This window comes from Chiloscyllium punctatum, chromosome 19 (assembly GCF_047496795.1).
Source record: "Chiloscyllium punctatum isolate Juve2018m chromosome 19, sChiPun1.3, whole genome shotgun sequence".
Lineage (NCBI taxonomy): Eukaryota > Metazoa > Chordata > Chondrichthyes > Orectolobiformes > Hemiscylliidae > Chiloscyllium > Chiloscyllium punctatum.
The window spans coordinates 41,937,272-41,964,428 of NC_092757.1; the positions used below are offsets into that span (position 1 = coordinate 41,937,272).

Consider the following 27,157-nt stretch of genomic DNA (forward strand, 5'->3'; position numbering starts at 1 on the left):
ATGCTGTAATTTTTTTTATTTGTTATTCTTAATGAATATAAGGAGAAACTTCTTCAGCCGAGTGTGGTGAATCTATGGAATTCATTGCCACTGAAGGCTATGGAGGCCAAGTCATTGGGTATATTTAAGACAGAGATAGATTGATTATTGATTTTCAAGGGAATCAAGGGTTACGGGGAGAAAGTGGAAGAATGGGGTTGAGAAACTTTTCAGCCCCGATTGAATGGCTTAATTTCTGCTCCTGTGTCTGATGGTCTTATGGTATCCTCTCGAGTGGAGGCCAGTGCAAAATGTATAATGTATCTCCTTCTTTCTCCTTATTTTCCATTATTGGTTCCTCAGAGTTGCTTTGCACAGGAGCAAGGATCACTTTGTTGTCTTTTTATCTTTATAAATATCTATAAATGTTTACTATTTATATTTGCATTTATTTATATACTTTTTAAAACATATTTCAGGTATGTGTTATTAAAATTAATGATTTGTTACTTGATGATTGCTGAAATGTGACACATATTGTCAATGGCTTTCATCTTGCATTTATCAGGATTTTCACAAGAGTACCAATTCAAGGGGGAACCAATCTCTACTGATTTGTTAATAGGTGTTTTCCAACAGAGGTACTGCCATGGAGAATGCAGTTTGTGTACACATTCATTCTTGTCTATAAGAATCTTATGTACAAGTATAATTCTGAGAGACAGTATTTACATGCTTTTGGAGAGGCAAGGACTGATTAGGGATAGTCAGCATAGCTTTGTACATGGAAACTTGTCTCTCAAACTTGATTGAGTTTTTATCAAGGTAGATAGATGGATGTTGTGTACCATGGACTTCAGCGAAGTCTTTGACATGGTTCCACATTCCAGAATAATTAATAAAGTTAGATCACATGAGATTCAGTGAGAGCTTGCCAGTTGGATACAAAATTGGCTTGATGGTAGGAGACCGGGTGGTGGAAGGTTATTTTTCAGAGTGGAGGACTATGACTAGTGGCGTTCTGAAGAGATCATTAAAAATAAATGATTTGGATGAGAATATAGGAGGCATGGTTAGTAAGTTTGTGGATGACATCAAAATTAGTGATATAGTGGACAGTGAAAAAGATTATCTAAGATTACAAAGGGATCTTGATCAGTTGGATCAACAGCTTGATGAGTGGGAGTTTAATTTGGATAAATGCGAAGTATTGCATTTTGATAAAACAAACAAGGGCAGGACTTGTCCCTTCCCCACTCACCTATTGTTCTCTTTGCTACTTTCTCCCCACCCCCACCCTCCTCTCACTTATCTCTCCACCCTTCAGTCTCTCTGCCTGTATTCCTGATGAAGGGCTTTTGCCCGAAACGTCAATTTTACTGCTCCTCGGATGCTTCCTGAACTGCTGTGCTCTTCCAAAACCACTAATCCAGAATCTGGTTTCCAGCATCTGCAGTCATTGTTTTTATCTGGGTCTGTTTCCATGTTGTGTGACTCTGTGACCTATAACCTTCTGGTGTGATGCCAGATATGTAGACTGTAGGCTTGGGGGATCAGTTACCTTTGGCTATTCATAACAGGCAACACATTGACTGTAACTTGCAAAGCTTACAATGCAGTGTCCAACATTAGATGTGATTCTGCAGTTGGGCATCTCTTGCTGGATAATCCTGAGATTGTGAAGAATAATGCTGACAACCAATTAGAATTGTCAATTCGGCTTGCAATGTGGCACACCCATATGTATTAGAATCTCGACATACAAGAGATTGCAGACAGAATATGTACACACGCTGAGCTTGTTTCAGTTCCATCGGTGGGATTATGTAAAATAGTCATTCATTGGTTCATTTCTCAGGGCAGTGCTGTGACCAATTGGAGTTAAACTAATTTAAAATGTAATTAAAGCCTGGCTGTTTTCAGTCAAGAAGCATTAGTAGCAGCACCTTTCAATTGGAGCCTGCTTGCTTACTAACCAATCAGTGTTTTTCTCTCATGAAACACAGATGTAGGTTTTCCCTTTGACTTGCTATTCTTGCAAATTGTCCCAATGAGTGCAAGCCAAAAAACTTCAATGATTATGTGTTCTTGAGCAATACTCAAGATATTTATTATGATCTCTTATTGTACATTTTGCTAATCTTACCATTGGTACTTACAATATTTTAAACCTTAGGAACTGAAAGTTTCAAACTCACAAGCTGTTGGTGTGTGTGTGTGTGTTTTATAGCAGGATAACATTACAAAGAATGTGCAGAAATGGTCAAGTGAAGCTCTCAAGGATTCAATAGCTATGGAAGAGGGGGAGCCAATTCTCTGTGATTTTGATGATCTCTTCTCTGATATCTCAGACACGCTGTTTACCATGATGGAGAAGACAAAGCCATGGCCAAATGCAGGTGATGTTTAAAAAAAACACCTTGCCACCTACACTGTTTCTGGGGAAGGTTACTTGACTTATCCAGTTGCAGTTGATATTGTTAAAGTGATCCAGTTGTTTATTAATTAGCTGGAACACTCTTCCCTTTTGGAACCATTACTTTGACCACAATGTTTTGGATTCCTACTGTCAGGACAAAGGAGGGAATGGAGATGCATTTCAGTTTTTATAAATATTTCTCTTCTTTTAAGCCTGAGGTATTGTTGAATTAATCCTTTTTTCTTTTTATCTCCCATTCTTTATTGAAATCAAAGATCTGGTTTAATAACACAGCATTCAAAACTGCAGGGGAATAGCTCTGTTTAGATTAGATTACTTACAGTGTGGAAACAGGCCCTTCGGCCCAGCAAGTCCACATTGACCCGCCAAAGTGCAACCCACCTAAACCAATTCCCCTACATTTTACCCCTTCACCTAACACTATGGGCAATTTAGCATGGTCAATCCACCTGGCCTGCACATCTTTGAACTGTGGGAGGAAACCGGAGCACCCGGAGGAAACCCACGCAGACACGGGGAGAATGTGCAAACTCCACACAGACAGTTGCCTGAGGCGGGAATTGAACCCGGGTCTCTGGCGCTGTGAGGCAACAGTGCTCACCACTGTGCCGCCCATGTAATTCTGTCCAGACACGGTCAAAAATGACAGGACACCGGGTTGTAGTCCAACGGATTGATTTGAAAACACAAGCACCTGAAGAAAGAATGAGGCTCCAAAAGCTTGTGTTTTCAAATAAACCTGTTGGACTATAACCCAGTGTTGTGTCATTTTTGACTTTGTCCATCTCAGTCCACATCATCTCCACATCATATCCAGATGCAAGCATTTGGTAAATTAAGGAAGACTAGACAGTGTAAGAGAGAGATTTTTGTATATCCAGATTATTTAATGTGAGTTACAACTTCCTAGAGATAGGTGTCCTTGTGAACTGGATCGAGTTATCTTCCTGCTTGCAGGCAAAGTGTGGGCTTCCTTGCAGTTTGGCAACCTGGAGCCAAAGATGGAGAGTCTGATCCAAGCTCCTAACTCAACTAGCAGACCTACTGCCCGAGAATCCCAGAATTGTATTTTTAAGCAATTCAACCAGATCTGATTTCAGTCATTTGACGAGAACAGTTGTTTCAGGTGTTGATGGTCCATATCGATGGGCTCTTTGAAAGGACTTGTGGGGAGTGTAACTTTACCTCCCCTCCCCCATCAGGTTTTGCATTGTGGTGATGAGGTAGCTGTAAAAACATTAATGTCTAATTAACATAATTTTAAGAATCATCTTTGTCCAGAGCTAGCTGGAAGTAGACAGCTTGTCTCCAGGCTCATCTCTGGATGAAATCCGGATCGATACCTGGAATGTGTGGATTGCCTTGTGAAGAAAGATTGCACAGGCTGGACTTGTACTCATCAGAGTTCAGAAGACCAAGGAAGGGATTGGATTGAAGGTTATAAGATGGTCCCAAATGGTCTTGACAAGTTGGGCATGGAAAGGATGTTAACTCTTGTGAGTGAGTCCAGAACTAGGCACACTATTTAAAAATTAGGTGTCATCCTTTGAGGGCAGAGATGAGGGAATATTTTTTCTCTGGGGATTTTGAACCCTGTGCCTCAAGGCAGTGGAACTGGGGGTTCTTTGACAACTTTTCAATCAGAAGTAGATAGGTTTGAGTTCGGCAAGGGAATCGAAGGGTTTGAGGAATGTATGGGAATGTAATATTCAGAATACAAATAGATCATGATCTTATTGAATGGTAGAGAAAGCTTGAAGGGCTACTTTTTTCATTCATGTGTGAGAGGTTGCTGACTGGGCCAAAATTTATTTCCTATTCCTAATTGTCCTTGAAAAGGTGATGGTGAGCCTATTTAGTGTTGGTACTCACAATTCAGTTGTCAATTGTCAACGACATCCTAGGATTTTGACTCAGCAACACTGAAGGAAGGGCGATACATTTCCAAGTCAAGGATGGTGAATGGTGTGGAGACGAGTTTGCAGGTGGTGGTTTTTACACATATCTGATGCCCTTACCCTTCAAGATGGAATTGATTGTGGATTTGGAAGGTGCTGTCTGAGGAGCCTTGGTGAACTCTGCTCCTTATTTGCATGTTAATGACCATGTCATTTTCACAAAATATCTTAATGTGTTGAAATTTTAAATGCCAAAAGAGATTATTAAAGTAACATTGCAGGATTGAAAAAAAGAGGATGTCTCACTTTGGTTGTTCCTTTTTAAAGTCAACAGAGGCCAGGTGTTGTTCTTCCAGAAGAAAGGAAATAAAGTCTCCATTTTCATCCCCCAGTTTCGCAGTAGATGCCAGTAGCGACATCAAATGACAAGGCAAAGTCACTGAAGCATGATGTAGATGAATGCAATGGGCAATACATTGGAAGAAAGAATGATTTATCCACATGTTTATGAAAGGGAAATCATGGTTTTGAAGCTATAAACTAGTAAGATGGATAGGGCATAAATGACAGTACATTGGAGTTTCAGGAATCTTTGTAAAAGCACCATTACACAAGAGGTTGTTCCATGACATTCACTTCAGCTTGAACACAACAGAGAGCAAGCGTGAGTTCCTCATGAAGGGCTTTTGCCTGAAACATCAATTCTTCTGCTCCTCGGATGCTGCCTGACCTGCTGTGCTTTTCCAGCATTTCTCTCTGTGCTTTTCCTCTTGACTCTAATTTCCAGCATCTGCTGTATCTACTTTTGCTTAGAGAGTGTGAGTTAGCCACAGGATAAATGGAAGTCAGGAGCAGAGAATATAACACTGCGTCATTATTGAACAAACTTTTATCTTAGTTATAAAATGGTTTGTTGCATGTCAGCAATAAGTACTGTTAACCTTACTAGTCAGATGTAAATAATATGGATTCTTAGGAGCTTTACAGAATATATCCGATTTCTGTAAAGGTTGGTGTAGCACCTCTTGTTTCCACCCAAATACTAGCCTCAACAATTGGATGGAACTAATTGACCTTCAATATTAACTCTGACACAACCATTTTCTTAGATAACAGCTCATCCCAGCTTTTTCTTCATAGAAAACTCATTATGCACCATATGTAGAATGTATATATGTACATGCTGCATCATGTATAGAACTATACTACCTTTTCACTCCACCCCATCTCTCCCCAAGTTTCTGACTTCACAAGTGCAGGCAGTCTGCATTTGGAAGGAAGCCCTTTGCTTGTGAACTGTTGATCTTGGGTCTGATATGTGAAATACTTTTCCTGCTGATGAATCCTCTCTTTCTTGGATATATTTCACAGAGGATGTCATTCCTTGTAGACCTTGTCATTTGCCCGTTACTGTATCGGAGGATCTTCAATCTCCTGAACTGCCTCTGAAGGGGGATAATCATATTTTAATTCAGATCATTCTCCCAGTACGTCATCTGGGGGTCCTTTATTCTTGTGAATGTCCATCATGGAAGCCAGTTGCTCTGTTAAAATGGGTACTTCCTTCCTTGTAAAATCCTGATTAGAACAGATATTCTCTTTTTGCAATATCTTGGCTACTTAGACTGACAGTTTCTGCATCACTAAATCTGTGAGGATGGTCTGACCTGTGTGGAGTTAATGTAACTTGTCTGCCTCGATTTGTTGATCAGGCTGGATTCCTTCAGCTTTACTCTGTGGCTTTTTTGATGATTGAAATAGACATTTTCGAACTCTGTTCTGTTGCCATTAGGTTAGTGTTTATTCAACACTATCTCTGTCACTGGAATTGACTGGTCTGATTTAGGTAGAGGATGAAATATTTCGATCAGCCTTATGCAGTCTGTAACTTCCCCTATGCTAATAATCTCAAACAGCTCTTATGCCAACATAATTGACCTCACTGGATATTCTTCTGTTGTGTTTCTGTTTTAAGTCCTAGTGAAATCTTTGACTAGTTGTTTGACCAGCTTGTAAACAACTGTACCCTGGCCCAGTGTTGGGATAACTCTGTTTGTAGACTTGTGGACTTAATTATGAGGGAGATATGCTTTCAATCTCAAAAGTAAAGACTTTTTTAAAATCACCAACACTCTGTGTAAATTAAAAAGCCCTTCATGTCTCCTTTGAACTTTTCTCCCTCACACCTTAAACATATTAGATATTTTAAATCTGGGAAAAAGATTCCGACTATCAACCCATGCATCTCATAATTTTATAAACTTCTATCAAGTCGCCCTGAGCCTTCACAGCTCAAGGGAAAACAACCTGAGTCTTCCTAGCCCCTCCTGCACTCCTTCTTATAATGTGGCAGCTAGAATTGAATGCCATACTCTAAAAGCCTAACCAAAGTCTTATAATGCTGCAACATGACATCCAAACTCTTGTACTCAAATCCACAACCAATAAAGGCAAGCATGTGATATGCCTTCTTGACCTCCCTATCTACTTGTGTGAACCCGTCGGTCCCTCTGTACCTCGGTGCTGCTCAGGGCCCTGCCATTAACTGTATACTTTGCCTTAACATTCGATCTCCCACAGTGCAGTATCTCACACTTACCCGGATTAAACTCCACCTGCCATTTCTCCACCCATATCCGCTACTGATCTATAGATCCCACTGTATCCTTTGACAACTTTCTGCCCAAGTCACCGTGGATCCCATGCATCCTAATCTTTTGGATGAGCCTACCACAAAAGACCTTGTCAAAAGCTTTACTAAAATCCATGTAGACAACATCCACTTGCTCTACCCTCATCAATCACTTTTGTCACCTCCTTGAAAACCTCAATCACATTAGTAAGACATGATCTACCCTGCACAAAGCCATGCTGACTGCCCCTAATTAGGCCATGTTTTTTCAAATGTACTTAAATCCTATCCATAAGAATTCTCTCTAATAGCTTCCCAATCACCTATGTAAAACTCACTGTCTATAGTTTCCTGGATTATCCCTATTTCTCTTCTTGAACACAGTAACAACATTAGCTACTCGCCAGTCCTCCAGGTAGTCTCCACTGGCTGGCAAGGATACAAAGATCTCGGTCAAGGCCCCAGCAATCTCTTCTCTTGCCTGTCTCAATAACCTGGGGTAGATTCCGTCGGGCCATGGGGACCTATACACATTAATGCTCTTCAGGAGATCCAACACCATTTCTTCCTTGATCTCAATGTTTGCATGTGTCACGCAAATCTCACTCTCCTCCATATCCTTCTCTGAATACCGACACAAAGTACTCATTTAGGATATCACCCACATCCTCTGCCTCCAAGTACAAGTTCCCTCTTTTTATCTCTCAGTGGATTTACCTTCTCCCTGGTTTTCCTCTTATTTTTAATGTACTTCTAGAATGCCTTGAGATTCTCTTTAATCCTAGTCGTCAAGGTTATTTCATGGCCCCTTCTTGCTCTCCTAATTCCCTGCTTGAGTACTTTCTTGCTTTCCTTATATTCCTCTTGTGCCCTGTCTGATTTTAGCTTCCTAAACCTTACATATGTTTTTTTTCCCCATTTGAATAAATTCACAACCTTCCTCATTATCTAAGTGCCCCTTACCTTGCCATCCTTGTCCTTCCTCCTTCCTGAACCGTGCTGGCCTTGAACTTGAACTTTCCCAAGCAGGGCTTCAAACATTTCCCACATGTCAGATGTGGACATGCCCGATAACAGTTTCTCCTAATTAACACTCCCTAGCTCCTGTTTAATATAGACATAATGTGCCCTATCGCAATTTCGTACCTTCCCACTCTCCTTGTTGTTAGCTTCTTCAGCCATGATAACTGGTCTGGTCAGTTCGGATTGCTCACCCCTGTATCAAGCTTAAAATGAATAGGATGTCCACTGATCCACTGTCTTCTGCATCAGCAGCTTTCTGCAGCAAACTCTTGGCTACCTTCTTCAATGGAGATATCTCGTCTAATGCTTAGTATTGAGTGCTCTTTTGTACTGATATCTTTGCGTGGATAACCACCAGCACTTCCATTGTTCTTAAACTGTGTGCTTTCTGAACCTCATTCTGGAAGTGACCTACATTTTTGCAAATGTATCGTTCCTTTGTTTGTGAGTATTGCCAGTTCCTGTAAAGTTGTCTTGTCCTTTGTGCTGCCACTGGTTCTGACCATCTGATATTTGACTTACTCTCTACGTTAGCTTTTTGCACTGTCCTTGAGAGTGTCCATACCTTATAAAGTGAATAGACTCTGTTGCCCTTTTGTGGTAGGGTCAATCTTCCCTCTTCTATCTGTTTTAGGGTCTTTCTGGTGTCTGTTTCCAGTGCAATTTGAATAATTATCGCAGAATTTAATCTCTGAGCAATAATAAACCTGACAGTTTTTTTAACCAACTGTTTTTTATGATTCTGATTTCAAAGCTCCATAATCAGTTTTCTGCTGATCTTTGGAGATCATTTAAGGGATATGGGCCAAGTGCTGGCAAATGGGACTAGATTAGTTTAGAATATCTGGTCGGCATGGACGGGTTGACAGAACCATGTCCATGCTGTACATCTCTCTGACTCTGTTTATGGAACTAGCTATGGAATCCCTCGAAGCCGAACTGTTCTATTAGATCTTAGTGATTCAGGAATTCTTTTGTTCTCAAATTGACTACAGCCGTGTAAGAAGGCAGCTCACCACTGTAATCTCCAGAGCAATTGGAAATGTACAATAAATGCTGAACCAGCCAGTGATGCCAAATCCTATGAATGAATAAATTATCAAAAACTTTTAGACACTTTGAAAAATATCGACTCTCTTTAACATTCCTCTGTTTAGTAATATTATATGCAACAAAGCCCACTAAATATGAATTAACTTGCTCAGCTTGAGTTTTCAAGTATATTTTTGAAGTAATGTTGTACCATAAGAACTATTGCTTTTATGATGTCCAGTTTTGAGCTATGTATGGTCTTTCTCTGACCTTGAGTCTTTGAGTCTTATATCTACTTTAATTTTTTTCTAAATTTGTTTATTAATTTGTCCAGTAAATCTGTTGCAGATCTATAATATTTCAATGAATAGAATAGAATAGTCTTTTTTTGTCACATTGACTCACGTCGCCAATTACTGCACTGACTTAGATACCAAAGTACCTAGGCACAGCTTCTTTAGTTACAAGATTTTAGTTAGTACAAAAGTAAAATGCTGCTTTTAATCTGCTGTTTTTTGAGCTGGTATTCTTGTATTCAACAGATGTTCGCAGGTAAAGGAACAGCTGGAAAATGGGAAGCCTTCAGAAATGAGATAACAAGAATCCAGAGAAAGTATATTCCTGTCAGGGTGAAAGGGAAGGCTGGTAGGTATAGGGAATGCGGGATGACTAAAGAAATTGAGGGTTTGGTTAAGAAAAAGAAGGAAGCATATGTCAGGTACAGACAGGATAGATTGAGTGAATCCTTAGAGAATAAAGAAAGTAGGAGTCTACTTAAGAGGGAAATCAGGAGAGCAAAACGAGGAAATGAGATAGCTTTGGCAAATAGAATTAAGGAGAATCCAAAGGGTTTTTACAAATATATTAAGGACAAAAGGGTAACTAGTGAGAGAATAGGGCCCCTCAAAGATCAGCAAGGCGGCCTTTGTGTGGAGCCACAGAAAATGGGGGAGATACTAAATGAATATTTTACATCAGTATTTACTGTGAAAAAGGATGTGGAAGATATAGACTGTAGGGAAATAGATGGTGACATCTTGCAAAATGTCCAGATTACAGATGAGGAAGTGCTGGATGTCTTGAAATGGTTAAAGGTGGATAAATCCCCAGGACCTGATCAGGTGTACCCGAGAACTCTGTGGGAAGCCAGAGAAGTGATTGCTGGGCCTCTTGCTGAGATATTTGTATCATCAATAGTCACAGGTGAGGTGCCGGAAGACTGGAGGTTGGCAAACGTGGTGCCACTGTAAAGACAAGCCAGGGAAGTATAGACTGGTGAGCCTGACCTCGGGGGTGGGCAAGTTGTTGGAGGGAATCCTGAGGGACAGGATGTACATGTATTTGGAAAGACAAGGACTGATTAGGGATAGTCAACATGGCTTTGTGCATGGGAAATCATGTCTCAAAAACTTGATTGAGTTTTCTGAAGAAGTAACAAAGAGGATTGATGAGGGCAGAGCGGCAGATGTGATCTATATGGACTTCAGTAAGGCATTCGACAAGGTTCCCCATGGGAGACTGGTTAGCAAGATTAGATCTCACGGAATACAGGGAGGACTAGCCATTTGGATACAGAACAGGCTCAAAGGTAGAAGACAGAGGGTGGTGGTGGAGGGTTGTTTTTCAGACTGGAGGCCTGTGACCAGTGGAGTGCCACAAGGATCGGTGCTGGGCCCTCTACTTTTTGTCATTTACATAAATGATTTAGATGCGAGCATAAGAGGTACAGTTAGTAAGTTTGCAGATGACACCAAAATTGGAGATGTAGTGGACAGTGAAGAGGGTTACCTCAGATTACAACAGGATCTGGACCAGATGGGCCAATGGGCTGAGAAGTGGCAGATGGAGTTTAATTCAGATAAATGCGAGGTGCTGCATTTTGGGAAAGCAAATCTTAGCAGAACTTATACACTTAATGGTAAGGTCCTAGGGAGTGTTGCTGAGCAAAGAGACCTTGGAGTGCAGGTTCATAGCTCCTTGAAAGTGGAGTCGCAGGTAGATAGGATAGTGAAGAAGGTGTTTGGTATGCTTTCCTTTATTGGTCAGAGTATTGAGTACAGGAGTTGGGAGGTCATGTTGCGGCTGTACAGGACATTGGTTAGGCCACTGTTGGAATATTGCATGCAATTCTGGTCTCCTTCTTATCGGAAAGATGTTGTGAAACTTGAAAGGGTTCAGAAAAGATTTACAAGGATGTTGCCAGGGTTGGAGGATCTGAGCTACAGTGAGAGGCTGAACAGGCTGGGACTGTTTTCCCTGGAGCATCGGAGGCTGAGGGGTGACCTTATAGAGGTTTACAAAATTGAGGTGCATGGATAGGATAAATAGACAAAGTCTCTTCCCTAGGGTCAGGGAGTCCAGAACTAGAGGGCATAGGTTTAGGATGAGAGGGGAAAAGATATAAAAGAGACCTTTTCACGCAGAGGGTGGTATATGTATGGAATGAGTTGCCAGAGGAAATGGTGGAGGCTGGTACAATTGCAACATTTTAAGAGTCATCTAGATGGGTATATGAATAGGGAGGGTTTGGAGGGATATGGGCCAGGTGCTGGCAGGTGGGACTAGATTGGGTTGGGATATCTGGTTGGCATGGACGGGTTGGACCGAAGGGTCTGTTTCCATGCTGTACATCTCAATGACTCTATGCTGTTTTAAATTCAATTACTGTCGAACATGTTCGATGCTGTATAGTCATTTTCTTTGTTTGCCAGTCCTTCTAAACTCGATTGTTGCAATGACATATCAGATTCTTCGACAATGCTTTAGTATGCTTTACTATCAGTTCTATAATGACTTGCTGGTTTTGACTTCCAGAAATTCTGTTTGTTTGTAATATTTGATCTTTGTACTGCAGACTGGATTTTCCTACTTTCTTTAATGATCAAGATGACTTCCAAATTTGTTCAGTGTTTACTGTTTTTTTTCCTAACTGTGACTGGCTCTTTTTCTGTTTGCAAGTTCACACTCTTCTCCCTGAGCATCTTAACAACTTCTTGGTGAATGTTTCTCTCTGGAGTGCTAAGCTTGCCCTCTTGCTGCTTTTACAGTTATGGCAGGCCTCACCTTTTGGTAATCATGACTTAAAGCAAAAATTCTCTAAAATTCTTCTCTTCAAAACATTTTGATTCACTAGAAATCAAACCCACAATGTTATTACCATGTTTTTCCACTGATAGGGACTCTTGGCTCTTCGTGGTAACCTCTATCAGTATGTGGCAGAGTAGGGGATATTTGAGAGAATTCATTGTCACCAATCCTCCTTTGTCTGTACTACATCTGGGGCCAATCTAATAATCAGTGGTACAGCATACATTTCTCTACAGTCTACAAAGAGGCATTTATCTTAGGTAACACAATAGTCTATGGCATGACAGCAATAAGTTAACATTACTAACCAGCCATCATTACAGAGGAAAACAGAAATTGCAGGAGAAACTCAGCAGATCAGCATCTGCGGAGAGAAAGCAGAGTCAATATTTCAAGTCCAGTGAATCTTCTTTAACTCTGCTTTCTCCAACAGATGTTGCAGACATACTGAGTTTCTCCAGCAATTTCTGTTCTGTTTCAGGTTTCCAGCTTTTCAGATTTTCACATTTGTTTTATTTTAGTTACCGAGGGGTCTCAGGAATTGTACACATTAGATCTGTTTTCTACAAAGGCTAGTCATAAGAGTAGTTCCTTGCTTCCATCCAAATTCTATGTGTGACATGATCAGTTTGGGAGAAGAAATGTAATTTCACCATTGACACTTTCAGAACCATTACGTTATACAATTCTTATTACCACAAATGGAGGTTTCCTCAAGAAGAGGAAGGCTACACCACTGTCTCCAGAAAAGCGAATTTCAACAGCTATAACTGATCCTGCAATATACTCCAATGTTATCTTTGCACCTGTGTACAAAGTATAGTTTAGGATGCTATGAATTATCCTTTTTTTTTCTGAATCCAACTAATTTGAGCAAAGTACTTATAAAACCATGTGCAGTGTTATTTCATTACTTTATTCCCCCAAACTTAAGGATTGTGTGTTTTTGTTTTCAAGGAGACTGGTTGTAAATATGAGCACAATTTAAACCTGTTGTTAATAAACCTATTACTTTTATTTGAGGAAGTATTGCAATAATTTGTATTTGTTACTTGAGGAACCTAATTGATTTGTTTTTGATTCTAAGCGATTTAGAGTCTGATGTAATTGACTGTATTGTCGCCTTTTTTAAAAGGTTTAACCTTTGTTGTAACGGCAGGAAGTGCGGGATAAAGAAAGTAAGTCATTCACTGCTCCAAACTCAGTTGTAACATAGTCCACAAGAGACCATAGCATCTCGCTCCATTGGCGTGACTATATTTCAATAGTATTTCTTTTGCTGTGAAAGCCTTTGGGACACCCCAAGTGTGTGAAAACTGCTGTCAAAATCTTTCTTTCAATGTGTATGCTGATTTTTCTTGGTGATTCTGTTCTGAATTTTTTGCAGTGTACACCAGCAATGCTGACATCATTCAGCCAGATCTCACTCCCCTACAGCCTAACCTGGATGGTTTGCTGGATGTGCAAGGTAAGAATGTACCAAATGTTTCTCCACTCTCTCATAACCTGATTAAAATGTCATAATGTTTCAGCTCTTTCACATCGTATTGAAGAATAAAGAATTTTGTATATTGTTCAAGAAAGACAGTATTTTGTTGAAGCTTTTGTATTGCAGTCATCCAGGCATCATCTGAAGAAAACCAGTGTATTGGGAAAGCAATATTTTTACACTGTGAGGGACCCTTCACATTTGTGAAGACCTACAAATCGAAGCAATGTCCATATGATTTTAAAACATAGAACATTACAGCGCAGTACAGGCCCTTCGGCCCTCGATGTTGCACCAACCTGTGAAACCAGTCTGAAGCCCATCTAACCTACACTATTCTATTTTCATCCGTATGCCTATCCAAAGACCGTTTAAATGCTCTTAAAGTTGGCAAGTCTACTACTGTTGCAGGCAGGGCGTTCCACACCCCTACTACTCTCTCTGAGTAAAGAAACCATCTCTGATTGTCCTATATCTATCACCCCTCAATTAACAGCTATACCCCCTCATGTTAGCCATCACCATCTGAGGAAAAAGGCTCTCCCTGTCCACCCTATCTAACTCTGATTATCTTATATGTCTCAATTAAGTCACCTCTCAACCTTCTTCTCTCTAACAAAAACAACCTCAAGTCCCTCAGCCTTTCCTCGTAAGACCTTCCCTCCATACCAGGCAACATCCCAGTAAATCTCCTCTGAACCCTTTCCAAAGCTTCCACATCCATCCAGAACTGTACACAATACCACAAGCACGGCTGCACCAGAGTTTTGTACAGCTGCAGCATGACCTCGTGGCTCCAAAACTCAGTCCCTCTACCAATAAAAGCTAACACACCGTATGCCTTCTTAACAACCCTATCAACCTGGGTGGCAACTTTCAGGGATCTTTGTACATGGACACCGAGATCTCTCTGTTCATCTACACTACCAAGAATCTTACCATTAGCCCAGTACTCTGTATTCCTGTTACTCCTATCAGAGTGAATCACCTCACACTTTTCCGTATTAAACTCTCAGCCTAGCTCTGCAGCTTATTTATGTCCCTCTGTAACCTACAACATCCTTCGGCACAGTCCAAACTCTACTGACCTTAGTGTCATTTACTAATCTGTCCTTCTAGGCCCTCATCCAGGTAATTTATAAAAATGACAAACAGCAGTGGCCCCAAAACAGATCCTTGCAGTACACCACTAGTAACCGAACTCCAGGATGAACATTCCCCATCAACCACCACCCCCTCTCTTCTTTCGGCTAGCTAATTTCTGATCCAAACCACTAAATCGCCCTCAATCCCTTGCCTCCGTATTTCATAGCTGAAAATGTGTTGCTGGAAAAGCGCAGCAGGTCAGGCAGCATCCAAGGAGCAGGAGAATCGACGTTTTGGGCATAAGCCCTTCTTCAGGAATGCCCAAAACGTTGATTCTCCTGTTCCTTGGATGCTGCCTGACCTGCTGCGCTTTTCCAGCAACACATTTTCAGCTCTGATCTCCAGCATCTGCAGTCCTCACTTTCTCCTCCGTATTTCATACAATAGCCTGCCGAGGGGAGCCTTATTAAATCCATTGACACCACATAACTGCTTTAACATAACCACATAACCACATAACTGCTTTAACATAACCACATAACTGCTTTAACATAACCACATAACTGCTTTAACATAACCACATAACCACATAACCACATAACCACATAACTGCTTTAACATAACCACATAACCACATAACTGCTTTAACATAACCACATAACTGCTTTAACATAACCACATAACCACATAACCACATAACCACATAACTGCTTTAACATAACCACATAACCACATAACCACATAACCACATAACCACATAACTGCTTTACCCTCATCATCTGTTTGGTCACCTTCTCAAAGAACTCTGTCACGTTTGCGACATAAGCTTCACCAAACCGTGTTGACTATCCCTAATCAACTTAATCCTTTCTAGATGATTATAAATCCTGTCTCTGATAACCTTTTCCAACACTTTACCACAACAGAAATAAAGTTCACTGGTTTATAATTACCAGGGTTGTCTTTGCTCCCCTTCTTGAACAGGGGAACCACATTTGCTATCCTCCAGTCTTCTGGCACTACTCCTGTAGACAGTGACAAAGATCAAAGCCAAAGGCTCTGCAATCCCCTCCCTGGCTTCTCAGAGAATCCAAGGATAAATCCCATCCAGCCCAGGGGCCTTACTTATTTTCACAGTTTGCAGAATTGCTAACACCTCCTCCTTGTGAACCTCAATCCCATCTCATCTAGTAGCCTGTATCGCACTATTCTCCTCGACAACATTGTCTTTTTCTAATGTGAATACCTACAAAACTTAATCATTCAGCACTTCCCCTATCTCCTCAGACTCCATGCACAAGTTCCCATTACTGTCCTTGACTGGCCCTAATCTTATTCTAGTCATTCTTTTATCACTGATATCCTATAGAAAGCCTCAGGGTTTTCCTTGCTCCTATCTGCCAACAACTACTCATGTCCCCACCTGGTTCTTCTTAGCTCTCTGTTTAGGTCTTTCCTGGCTAACCTGCAACTCTCATATAGTCTGACCTTGCTAGCCTGTTCACCATTTTACCAGTCAATGATGCCACAGCTATCTGCACAGTAGACAAACAGGAGGCTGGAAGAACACATCAAACCAGGTAGCATCAGGAGATGGAGAAGTCAATGTTTCTGGTATAACCTTTCTTCAGGACTGAGGGTGGGGGTCAGGGGAGCTCCAGATAAAGGATGGGGGAGGGTTTTGGGTAGAGAGAGGGACGGAATGTTGAGGTAGTGATGGGTGAACACAGGTAGAGAGTATGACCTGGTTAGTCAATGGGAGGAATGAATCCGATTGGTAGCTGGAAGGTAGCTGGTAGCTCAGAGGAATGGAAGGGAGGGGAAGAGGCTGGAAAGGGAGTCAGGGGATGGGAAGGGAGGTTATTTAAAGTTGGACAGTTATTTAAAGTTTGTGGAACATGATGTGTTGTTCCTCCAGTTTGAGGTCTGATTCACTGTGGAAATGGAGGAGGCCAAGGATGGTCATGTTGGTGAGGGAATGGGATGGGAAATTAAAATGGGCAGTGACCAAGAGGTCAGGTCAGCCTTTGCGGGCCTGTCTGAGATGCTCAGTGAAACATGCCACAACTTTACATTTGATCCCATCGATGTACACAAGATCACATCAGCAGCACTGGATACAGTAAACTAGGTGAGAGGAGAGGCAGGTGATGATAATCAGGCAGGCAACCTGTGAACAATTCATCCAGCCTGTGCTGGCGAAACTCACAACACCATGAGCAACATTAGATGTGAGTCTGCACATTTGGAGAACATGCTGAATGATCTCGAGTGTGCAAAGAATTATGTTGACAACCAGTTCAAGATGTGCATGTGCAGCCTTTCAGTGTACTGCACATGCACATACTGGAAACTAGCTTTCCATTTGTACTAAAATTTGTCAGTGTAAGGTGAAAATCTTTGACGATATTAATTTGTACAGCAACACTACTGTACTATGAAATAACCAATAGAAAATGTATTATGCACAGCAGAAAGCTACAGGTTCAACCAAGCCAAGCTCAAGATTCAATTCTACCCAGCTGCTGTCTTCCTGTGTGCTACAATTCATTTGTGAAATGTGGGCATCATTGAAAAAGCCAACATTTATTGTCAATGCCCAGTTGCACTTGAGAACCTCAGGTCAAACCACCTTGTTGAACTGCTGCAGGATGCAGTACTGTTCAGGAGCAACACTGAAGGAACAGTAATATAGTCCCAAGTCAGGTCGGTGAGTGGCTTTATGGGGAATCTTCAGGTGATGGAGTCCCCATGTGCCTGCTGCCTTGTTGTTGTAGGTGGTGATGGTGGGGAATTTGGAAGGTGCTCTCAAAGAAGCCTTGGTGAATTGTTGCACTGCATCTAGTAGATGGCACACACTATTGCAATTGAATGTCAGTGGTGGAAGGAGTGTGTTTATGAAGGTACATGTAATGAACAGTTTACTTGCACAAATTTTGTCAATTGCCTTTGTCATAATTTGAGATCAAAAAAACCTTTAATGGACTGAATGATTTTCGCCCTCTTCATGTTGAAGTACTAGGTTCTTTTTTCCCATGTATTTACCTTGTCAAAATGTTACATTTGCAGATAGTTCCAGTCCACAATTTGTCACTTGGAATCATCAAATACAGAAGAGGTCTCTGGCCAAAACTACTCTCAATCTGCATGAGTCCCACTTTCCAGCACTTGACCCATAGCCTTGAATCATTTAATTTTTCATGTGCTCATTCAAGTACTTTTTAAAGATTGTGAGTTTACCCATCTCTGCTAACCTCCCAGGCAGTATGTTCCAGATTCTCACCAGCTCCGGATGAATTTTTTTGCATCAAACCCCCTCTAAACCTCCTGACTTCCACCTTAAAATTATGCCACCTTCATATTGATCCTTCAAGATACAGAACAGCTGTTTTCTATTCACCCTGTCCACACCCCTCATAATCATATATACATCTATCAGGCTCCCTTCCAACCTTCTCTGCTCCCAAAAATAAACCTGAGTTTATCCAGCCTTGCTTCATAGTTAAACTGCTCCATCCCAGACAACACCCTCCAGTGCAATCACATCCTTCCTATCGTATGGTGACCAGAATTGCATAGAGTACTCCAGCTGTGGCCTAACAACAGTCCTAGTCAGCTCCAATAGAACCTCCCTTCACTTATAATCTGTCACTACTGATAAAGACATGTACCCCAAATGCCTCCTTAACTACCCTATTAACCTATTGTGCCAACTTCAGGGATCTGAAGATCCCTCTGTTCCTGTGACTTCCAAATATCCTGTCATTCACTGGGTCTTGTTATTTCTACCAAATTGCATCATCTCACATTTATCAGGGTTAATTTACATCTGCCACTGATTTGTCCATCTGTAACCTAATACCTTCCTCGTCATGAGGAGAAAGTGAGGACTGCAGATGCTGGAGATCAGAGTCAAAGAGTGTGTTGCTGGAAAAGCACAGCAGGTCAGGCAGCATCCATGGGGCAGGACGATCGGCGTTTCCTCCTCACTGTCAACCACTTGGTCAATCTTTGTGTCATTCACAAGCTTACTTCTCATTCCCCTCCTATTTTTTTCTATATCATTTATCTATGTCACAAACAACAAAATGCTAAAGCAATGATTCCTGTGGCATGCCAAGGATACCAGCCTTCAGCTACACATATAGCCTTCTACCACCACCCTCTGTCTCGTGTCACTAAGCCAGTTTTGGATCCATCTTGCCAAATTACCCTGAATCCCCTGAGCTTTTAGCGTCTTAATCAGTTTCCCCTGTGGGATCTTGTCAAAGGCCTCTCTGAAATCCATATAAACCTGTATCAACTGCCCTATCCTCATCCAAACACTTTGTTAGCTCCTCTAAAAATCCACCAGATTTGTAACGAATGTCCTCTCTCTGACAAAGCCATGCTGACTATCCCTGAATATACCTTGCCTCTCGAAATGGAGATAAATTTTCTCCAATAGGTTCTCTCCCACTGATGTGAGACTCACTGATCTCTTGTTCCCTGCTCTATCTCTACCAAACTTCTTGTAAAGTGAGGACTGCAGATGCTGGAGATCAGAGCTGAAAATGTGTTGCTGGAAAAGCGCAACAGGTCAAGCAGCATCCAAGAAGCAGGAGAATCGACGTTTCGGGAAGAAGGGCTTATGCCCGAAACGTCGATTCTCCTGTTCCTTGGATGCTGCCTGACCTGCTGCGCTTTTCCAGCAACACATTTTCAGCTTCTTGTAAAGTGGAACCACATTAGCTGTCCTCTGGCACATCCACTTTGGCCAAAGAGGAACTACAAATTTGGGGCAGGGCCCTTGTAACTTCCCCTTTCCCTATCTCAGCACCCTTGGATACAGCTCATCCAAAAATGGGGTTTCTCCACTTGAAGCCTGTCAAAGCCTCCAGTACCTCCTTGATACTTTTATCAATCAGCTCTACATCCTCACAGGTCCTCTTCCTGAATTCTGTACCTATATCGTCTTTCTCCAAAGTAAAAGTAGATATCAAGTTATTCGTTTTACATCCTGCGCACACACCCCCCCCCCCACCCCCACAACCCAGTCTATCATTTGCCCGATCTTCTCTTTTATGTACTTACAGAACACCTTTATTGTTCTCCCCAATCTTGCCTACCAGCAATTTTTCATTCCCCCTCTTTGCTCTCCTCATTGCTTTCTTGAGTTTCCCCCTGCACTTCCTGTACTCTTCTAGGGTCTCCATTGATTTGCAGCCTTTGTATTTGTTATACGTCTTTCTTTTTATCCAGTCCTGAAAATTTGTAGACACCCAGGGTTCTCTGAGCTTATTGTTCCTACATTGTACCCTAAAGGCAACATGTTGGGCCTGTATGTCCCCCCGTAGCTTTTTGTAGTTACTGTGCCTTCCTATATACTATTGTTGGAGAATTCACCATCAATTAGCTGTTCTCAGTCTATTTTGGCCAGATCCTGCCTTATAAAATCTGCCTTCCCCAATCCAATGCTTTTTTTCTTTGCAAACTATCTTTTTCCTTTTCCATAACAAATTTACAGCCGACAGTATTCTGGTTGCTATCATTAAAATCCTCTCCTACTGTCACATTGAACACTCTCTTTGCTCCCTAGAATTAGGTCCAGCATTACACCTCCTTGCCCCCTGATAGGACCACCTACATGTTGATATAAAGATCTCTATTTCAAGAAATCTGATCCCTCTAAACCCTTTACAATATGATTAATCCAATGAATGTTGGGGAAGTTGGGGTGCTATTGTCATTACACATCTCCGTGAATTGCCTATGTTCCTGCTCCTCAATTGCTTTCTGACAGTTTGGGGATCGATAACACACTCACCTTTTTAATTCCTAAGCTCTACCCACCAAGCCTCATTTGAAGACTTCAAGGTGTCATATCCCCTCACTGCATAAACTGACTCCTTAATACAACTACAACACCACCTCTTGTAAACCTACCTACACCCTGCCTGAAGAACCTATACTCCAGAATGTTGAGTTACTAGTCCTATCCCTCCCGGAACAATATTTCTGTAACAGAATCACAATTCCATATGTCACTCCATGCCTTGTAACTCATCTGTCTTACCGCTAATGCTCTGAGCATTAAAGACAATCGAGCCTCACCTTAGGCCCTTGGAGTTCAACATGATTGAGCTCCCTCTGCCTTTGTTTCTTAATTAAAGTACGCTGTGTACCTATGATGTCCCCTCCCCCTGCTGAACAAGTAAATTCCTGCCAACAGCACTAAGTCAAACCAATCTGCGAGAATTTTGATTCCATTCTGGTTCAGATACAGGTCATCTGCTTGGTCAGAGTCCCACCTTCCCCAGAAATAGTCTCAGTGATTCAGGAATCGAAAACCCTCCCTCTTGAACCATGCATCCATCTGCTGTATTTTCACTTTCTGTACTCGTGAACATGAGTCACCGGGAGTAGTCAGAGATTACAGCCTTTGAGGCCTTGCGTTTTAGTCTACCTTCCTAGCTCCCTGAATTCTTGGTGCAAGACCTCGTTTCTACCTATAATTTTAACACCACTGTGTCTTACCATCTTAACCCTTCATGATGCCCTGCAGCCACTCAGTGACATCCCTGACCCTGGCACCAGGGAAGCAACACATCATCCTGGAGTCATGTCTGTGGCCACCAAAATGTCTGTTTGATCCCCTAACTCATGAAACCCCCCCCCCAAACAAAAATCCGTGTCACTCCTGCTTTCCCCTCCTTCCCATCATGTACAGTCAGACTGTTTGTGGTACCAGGGGCTTGACTGTCTTTTTAAACATTCAGTCATGGTATGAGAGTGTCACCTGGTGAGGCCCATCCCCTAATTGCTCAGAAGGCAGTCAGGAGTCAACTATACAACTGTGGGTCTGGAGTCACATTGTAGGCCGGATGAGGATGGCAGATTTCCTTCCCAAAAGGACATTAGTTAACAAGATTTTTCCAACAGTCAGTAATGATTTTTTTGATTACTTACAGTGTGGAAACAGGCCCTTCGGCCCAACAAGTCCACACTGACCCGCCGAAGCGCAACCCACCCATACCCCTACATCTACCCCTTACCTAACACTATGGGCAATTTAGCATGGCCAATTCACCTGACCTGCACATCTTTGGACTGTGGGAGGAAACTGGAGAACCTGGAGGAAACCCACGCAGACACGGGGAGAACGTGCAAACTCCACACAGAGAGTCGACTGAGGCGGGAATTGAACCCGGGTCTCTGGCGCTGTGAGGCAGCAGTGTTAACCACTGTGCCACCGTGCCGCCCATGGTCATCAGCTAGATCTTAATTCAAAATTTTTAAAAATTGATTTCATGTGGTGGGGTTGAAATCTGGGTCCCCAGAACATTACCTGGGTGTCTGGATTAACGGTTCAGTGATAATGCCACTAGGTCATTGCTTCTGTTGGGGAACCTGCATTCCCTTGAGGAAATAGTGCTCTCATCAGCTCCCAAAATGGAAGGTCGACTTGTGAGCCGGGAGTTCCTGCCTCTTCCTCTTTGACTGCTGGGTGATCAATCCCTTATTCCTTCAGTCCCTTGACCTGTGGTGTCGTCATCTCTCCTAAAGATATACAGCATGGCAACAGACCCTTCAGCCCAACTCGTCCATGTTGACTAGATATCCTAAACTAATCTAGTCCCATTTGCCAGCACTTGGCCCACGTCCCTCTAAACTCTCCTATTCATAGATCCATTCAGATGCCTTTTAAAAGTTATAATTGGACCAACCTCCATCACTTCCTCTGAACAGCTCATTCCATACATGCACCACCCTCTGCGTGAAAATGTTGCCCCTTCGATCCCTTTTGAATATTTCCCCTCTCACTCTAAATCTATGCCCTCTAGTACTGGACTCTCCCACACCAGGGGAAAGACCTTGTCTATTTACCCTATCCATGCCCCTCATGACTTTACAAACCTCGATAAGGGTCACCTCTCAGCCTGTATCGCTCCAGGGAAAACAGCCCCAGCTTAATTCAGCCTCTTCCTATAGCTCAAACCCTCCAACCCTGGCAACATCCTTGTAAATCTTTTCTGAACCCTTTCAAGTTTCACAACATCCTTGTGTTAGGAGGGAGACCAGATTGCACACAATATTCCAAAAGTGGCCTAACCAATGTCCTGTACAGCCACAATATGACCTCCCAACTCATTTACTCAATGCTCTGTCCAAAAAAAGAAAGCATACCAACGCCTTCTTCACTATCCTATCTAACTGCAACTCCACTTTCAAGGAGCTATGAACCTGCACTCCAAGGTCTCTTTGTTCAGCAACACTCCCTAGGACATTACCATTAAGTGTATAAGTCCTGTTAAGATTTGCTTTCCCAAAATGCAGCACCTCACATTTATCTCAACTCCATCTACCACTCCTTAGCCCATTGGCCCATCTAATCAAGATCCCAATGTAATCTGAGGTAACCCTCTTCACTGTCCACTACACCTCCAATTTTGGTGTCATCTGCAAACTCATTAACCATACCTTCTATGTTCACATCCAAATCATTTATATAAATGACTAAAAATAGTGGAACCAGCACCCATCCTTGTGGCACAGGCCTCCAGTCTGAAAAGCAACCCTCCAACACCATCCTCTGTCTTCTTCCTCCAAGCCAATTCTGTATCCAAATAGCTAGTTCTCCCTCTATCTTGTGTAATCTAACCTTGCTAGCCAGTCTATCATGAGGAACCTTGTCGAATGCCTTACTGAATCATATAGATCACATCCACTAATCTGCTCTCATCAATCCTCTTTGTTACTTCTTCAAAAACCTCAATCAAGTTTATGATACATGATTTCCCACGCACAAAGCCATTTTGACTATCCCAAACTAATCTTTGCCGTTCCAAATATGTGTAAATCCTATCCCTCAGAATTTTCTCCAACAAGTTGCCCACCACCAATGTTAGGCTCACTGGTCTATAGTTTCCTGGCTTTCCCTTACCCTTTTTTAAGTAGTGGCACCACGTTAGTTGATCTCCAGTCTCCCGGCCCCTCACCTGTGGCTATCAATGATCCAAATATCTCAGCAAGGGGCCCAGCAATCACTTCCCTAGTTTCCACAGAGTTCTAGGATATATCTGATCTTCCCCCCAATTAACTTTTGAACATTCTTGCCTAATCCCATCAAAGTTGGCCTTTCTCCAATTTATAACTTCAACTTTTAGATCCATGCTATCTTTTTCCATCACTATTTTAAACTAATAGAATTATGGTCGCTGGCCCCAAAGTGCTTCCCCACTGACACCTCTGTCACCTGCCCTGCCTTATTTCCCAAGACTTGGTCAGGTTTTGCACCTTCCCTGGTAGGTACATCCATATATTGAATCAGAAAGTTTTCTTGTATACAATTAACACAAATACCTCTCCCTCCAAGCCTTTCACACTATGGCAGTCCCAGTTTGTGTTTGGAAAGTTAAAATCCCCTACCATAACCACCTTATTATTCTGACAGATAAATGAGATCTCCTGACAAATTTGTTTCTCAATTTCCTTCTGACTATTCGGGTGTCTATAGTACAATCCTAATAATGTGATCACCCCTTTCTTATTTTTCACTTCCTGCCAAATAACCTCCTTGAACGTATTGCTGTGAGTACTTCCTGCCACACGTCATTTCGGACACTGATAGAAACCATGTCTTGCCACACATGACAGGCCACATATTCCACTCAGCTGCCCTAACCTGCCATAACTTAAGCTTGAATTTACTTAGTCTTACTTGCTAACCTTTCAAGTTGCTTAATCTTAAAGATACACCTTTTATCTTGACTTAAAGTCATAGAGTCTTGGAGATTACCATCACAGAAAAAAGCCCGTGCTGGTCAAAAACAACAATCTAACTATTCTAATCCCATTTTCCAGCATTTAGCCCATAGCCTTGTATGCCTTGACATCACAAGTGTAAATCTAAATGCTTCTTAAATATTATGAGGGTTTCTGCCTCTCACACCCTTATAAACAGTGAGTTCCTGATTGTTACCACCCTCAAGTATATCCCCTATGCCTCCCTAATCGCTTTATGCATTGATTGAATTCCAACTTTATTTTCTTTATTTGCTTTTTTAAAATGTATCCCTGCTGCTTCTCAGTTAATCCTTGAATAATCTCCCAGCTCTTGGGCCATGTTCTGCTCCTGCTCCCACTGATCTGTGAAAGTGGTTAGGAAAACAAGACAACAGAATAAGAGCTCCCTCACTTTCCAAACTGCCACACTGCACACTCTGTCGGTGGCATAGGGGCCTTTTTAAAAAAAAAATCCTCTGCTTCAGCTGTTTCAGGAACTGGTTTAAACCAGATTAACTGTCAGCCCTGGTTCAGTGTCTAAACTGCAGCAGCCCCGCTCAGTCAGAGAGATTGGTTTTACACTCCTCAGCCCCAAAGGAAACTTAACTGTGTACCCTTTATAATTAAACCCTCTGAAACAGCTGACATTATCAATGAACTCGTGGCAATTAGTACTGGATTCTAAGGCAAGCAACTTACTCATAAACACTCTTGCTTCCCAAACCGAAACACTCCACTCTCTGGAGGTTACACTCTGTTATGGAATTGGATTTTTTTTTTGACACCTTCATATCAACTTTTCCATTATAAATGCAGACCCAAGAAGTTATAATGGCAGACTTTCTGTATTCCTGTAGTTGCACTCTCTGCCAATGGTGACACTGTTGTCTTATTTTATTCAGCTTTGCCTGTATTGCAGAGAAATCTGTTCTCAAACCAAGTGCAGTCCTCTGCCTCTCAATATCACACAAATTTTCAACATATCAATGAATAATTGTACCAAATCAAATATTGTGAAAAAATGAATTACTTCAAAAAAGGGATGAATTATAGTTGTGCCTTAGTCTAATTATCCATTGTTAATTAACTCTTTGTTTGTGGGCTGAATTTTGCTTTAACTCTGATAATAAACCATAGGAAATTGGCTCAATGTGAATGAAAAGTCTTGCACACAATCACATTTCCTCAAAAAGTAACACTTACATCCCATAATGTATTTCTCTGCCATATTTTCTTCATGTTTTCATCAAGCTCATGCATTTCTAGCCAATTAAATTTTGAACCATCTGATTGAAACCTCCACTTTTCAATTTCAGGGTAAATGACAATATTGTGGACTTCAATGTGGACTTCAACAGCTTCCTCATTTCCCCTTCCCCCACCTCATCCTAGTTTCAAACTTCCAGTTCAGCACTGTCCCCTTGACTTGTCCGGACTTGTCTGACCTGCCTAGCTCCTTTTCCACCTATCTACTCCACCCTCCCCTCCTTGACCTATTACCTTCATCTCCTCCCCCACTCACCCATTGTACTCGATGCTACTCTCTCCCCACCCCCACCCTCCTCTAGCTTATCTCTCCATGCTTCAGGCTCTCTGCCTTTATTCCTGATGAAGGGCTTTTGCCCGAAACGTCGATTTCGCTACTTGTTGGATGCTGCCTGAACTGCTGTGCTCTTCCAGCACCACTAATCCAGAATAAGTGACACTATTGCCTGTTTGTCTCTGTCCAAAACAATACACTAACAATACTTTGGGGAAAAAGTGGAATACTCAAAGTGGATTTCCAGGACATGTTTCTACTCATGTGAATTGATCAACATAGGTCAGGAAATTGCAGATAAGCATCTGTAGTTTCAGGATTTCTCTCCTTCAATTGGAAAGTTGTGACTGTTCCTTATTTAAGAAGGTGTAGAGAGACAACGTAGGAATTGATGTGCCTGTTTTTTAATCTCAGTTGTGGACTTTTACAGAATCTGAATAGGATTTGAACTCGCAACCATGTAACTAAGTGTGGAAAGTGTTCCACCACAACTGATACTATAATAATCTTTCTTGAGAAAGACTTGTATTTAATAGTGCTTTTCACACCCATCAGAGAGCTTTCTAGCACACTATAGCCAGTCAAGTATTTTTAAAAGTGCAGTCACTATCATAATTTAGGAAACTTAGTCACGAATTTGCGCACTGTGAACCCCCATAAATAGCAATGCTAACCAGGTAATGGTCCAGATCTACCAGCCTCTGATAATCAGAGTTTGAGCATAATCTGCAAGGAGAGCATCAGGGACCATTTGGAAGTTCCAATATATTGAGAGTACAAAGTAGTTGCCTGAGTTTAAATTCGAATCCTCTGGAAAAAGTCTGAAATTCTGAGTTAAATTTGGAGATTTCAGGGGGCTTTGACTGACTAACATAAATAATTATCCAGGAAATGTAAGAAGAATTGAAACCTGCTCTAACTATAAACTAATCCATGTGTCAATGAATTTGAACTGGACCCCCCCCCCCAGTTACTTGTACTCCGCCTCTTCCCTGAAACGGAACCATCTAATCATCCCTATACTGCCTCCCCGACTCCTAAACCAACCTCTGTGTCACACCTTACCCTTACTTTACACTTGTTTCTGTTTACCCACCTGCAACCAGTTGCCACCCTGCCCTCTTGCAGGTCTAGCACCCTACCTCCTCATGCCCTCCATTTGCCACCCTCCTTGCACACTCATCTG

General features: G+C 41.8%; 1 protein-coding gene across 1 annotated transcript in view; it reads left to right on the forward strand.

Annotated features, from left to right (window-relative positions):
- mlxipl (MLX interacting protein like) overlaps nucleotides 1-27,157 on the forward strand; it is a 253,703-nt gene that overhangs the window by 111,356 nt on the left and 115,190 nt on the right. Inside the window, exons 6-7 of the mRNA XM_072589170.1 lie at nucleotides 2,210-2,378; nucleotides 13,479-13,559. Coding sequence (XP_072445271.1) covers nucleotides 2,210-2,378; nucleotides 13,479-13,559 — 250 coding nt within the window. The remainder of the gene's footprint in view (nucleotides 1-2,209; nucleotides 2,379-13,478; nucleotides 13,560-27,157) is intronic.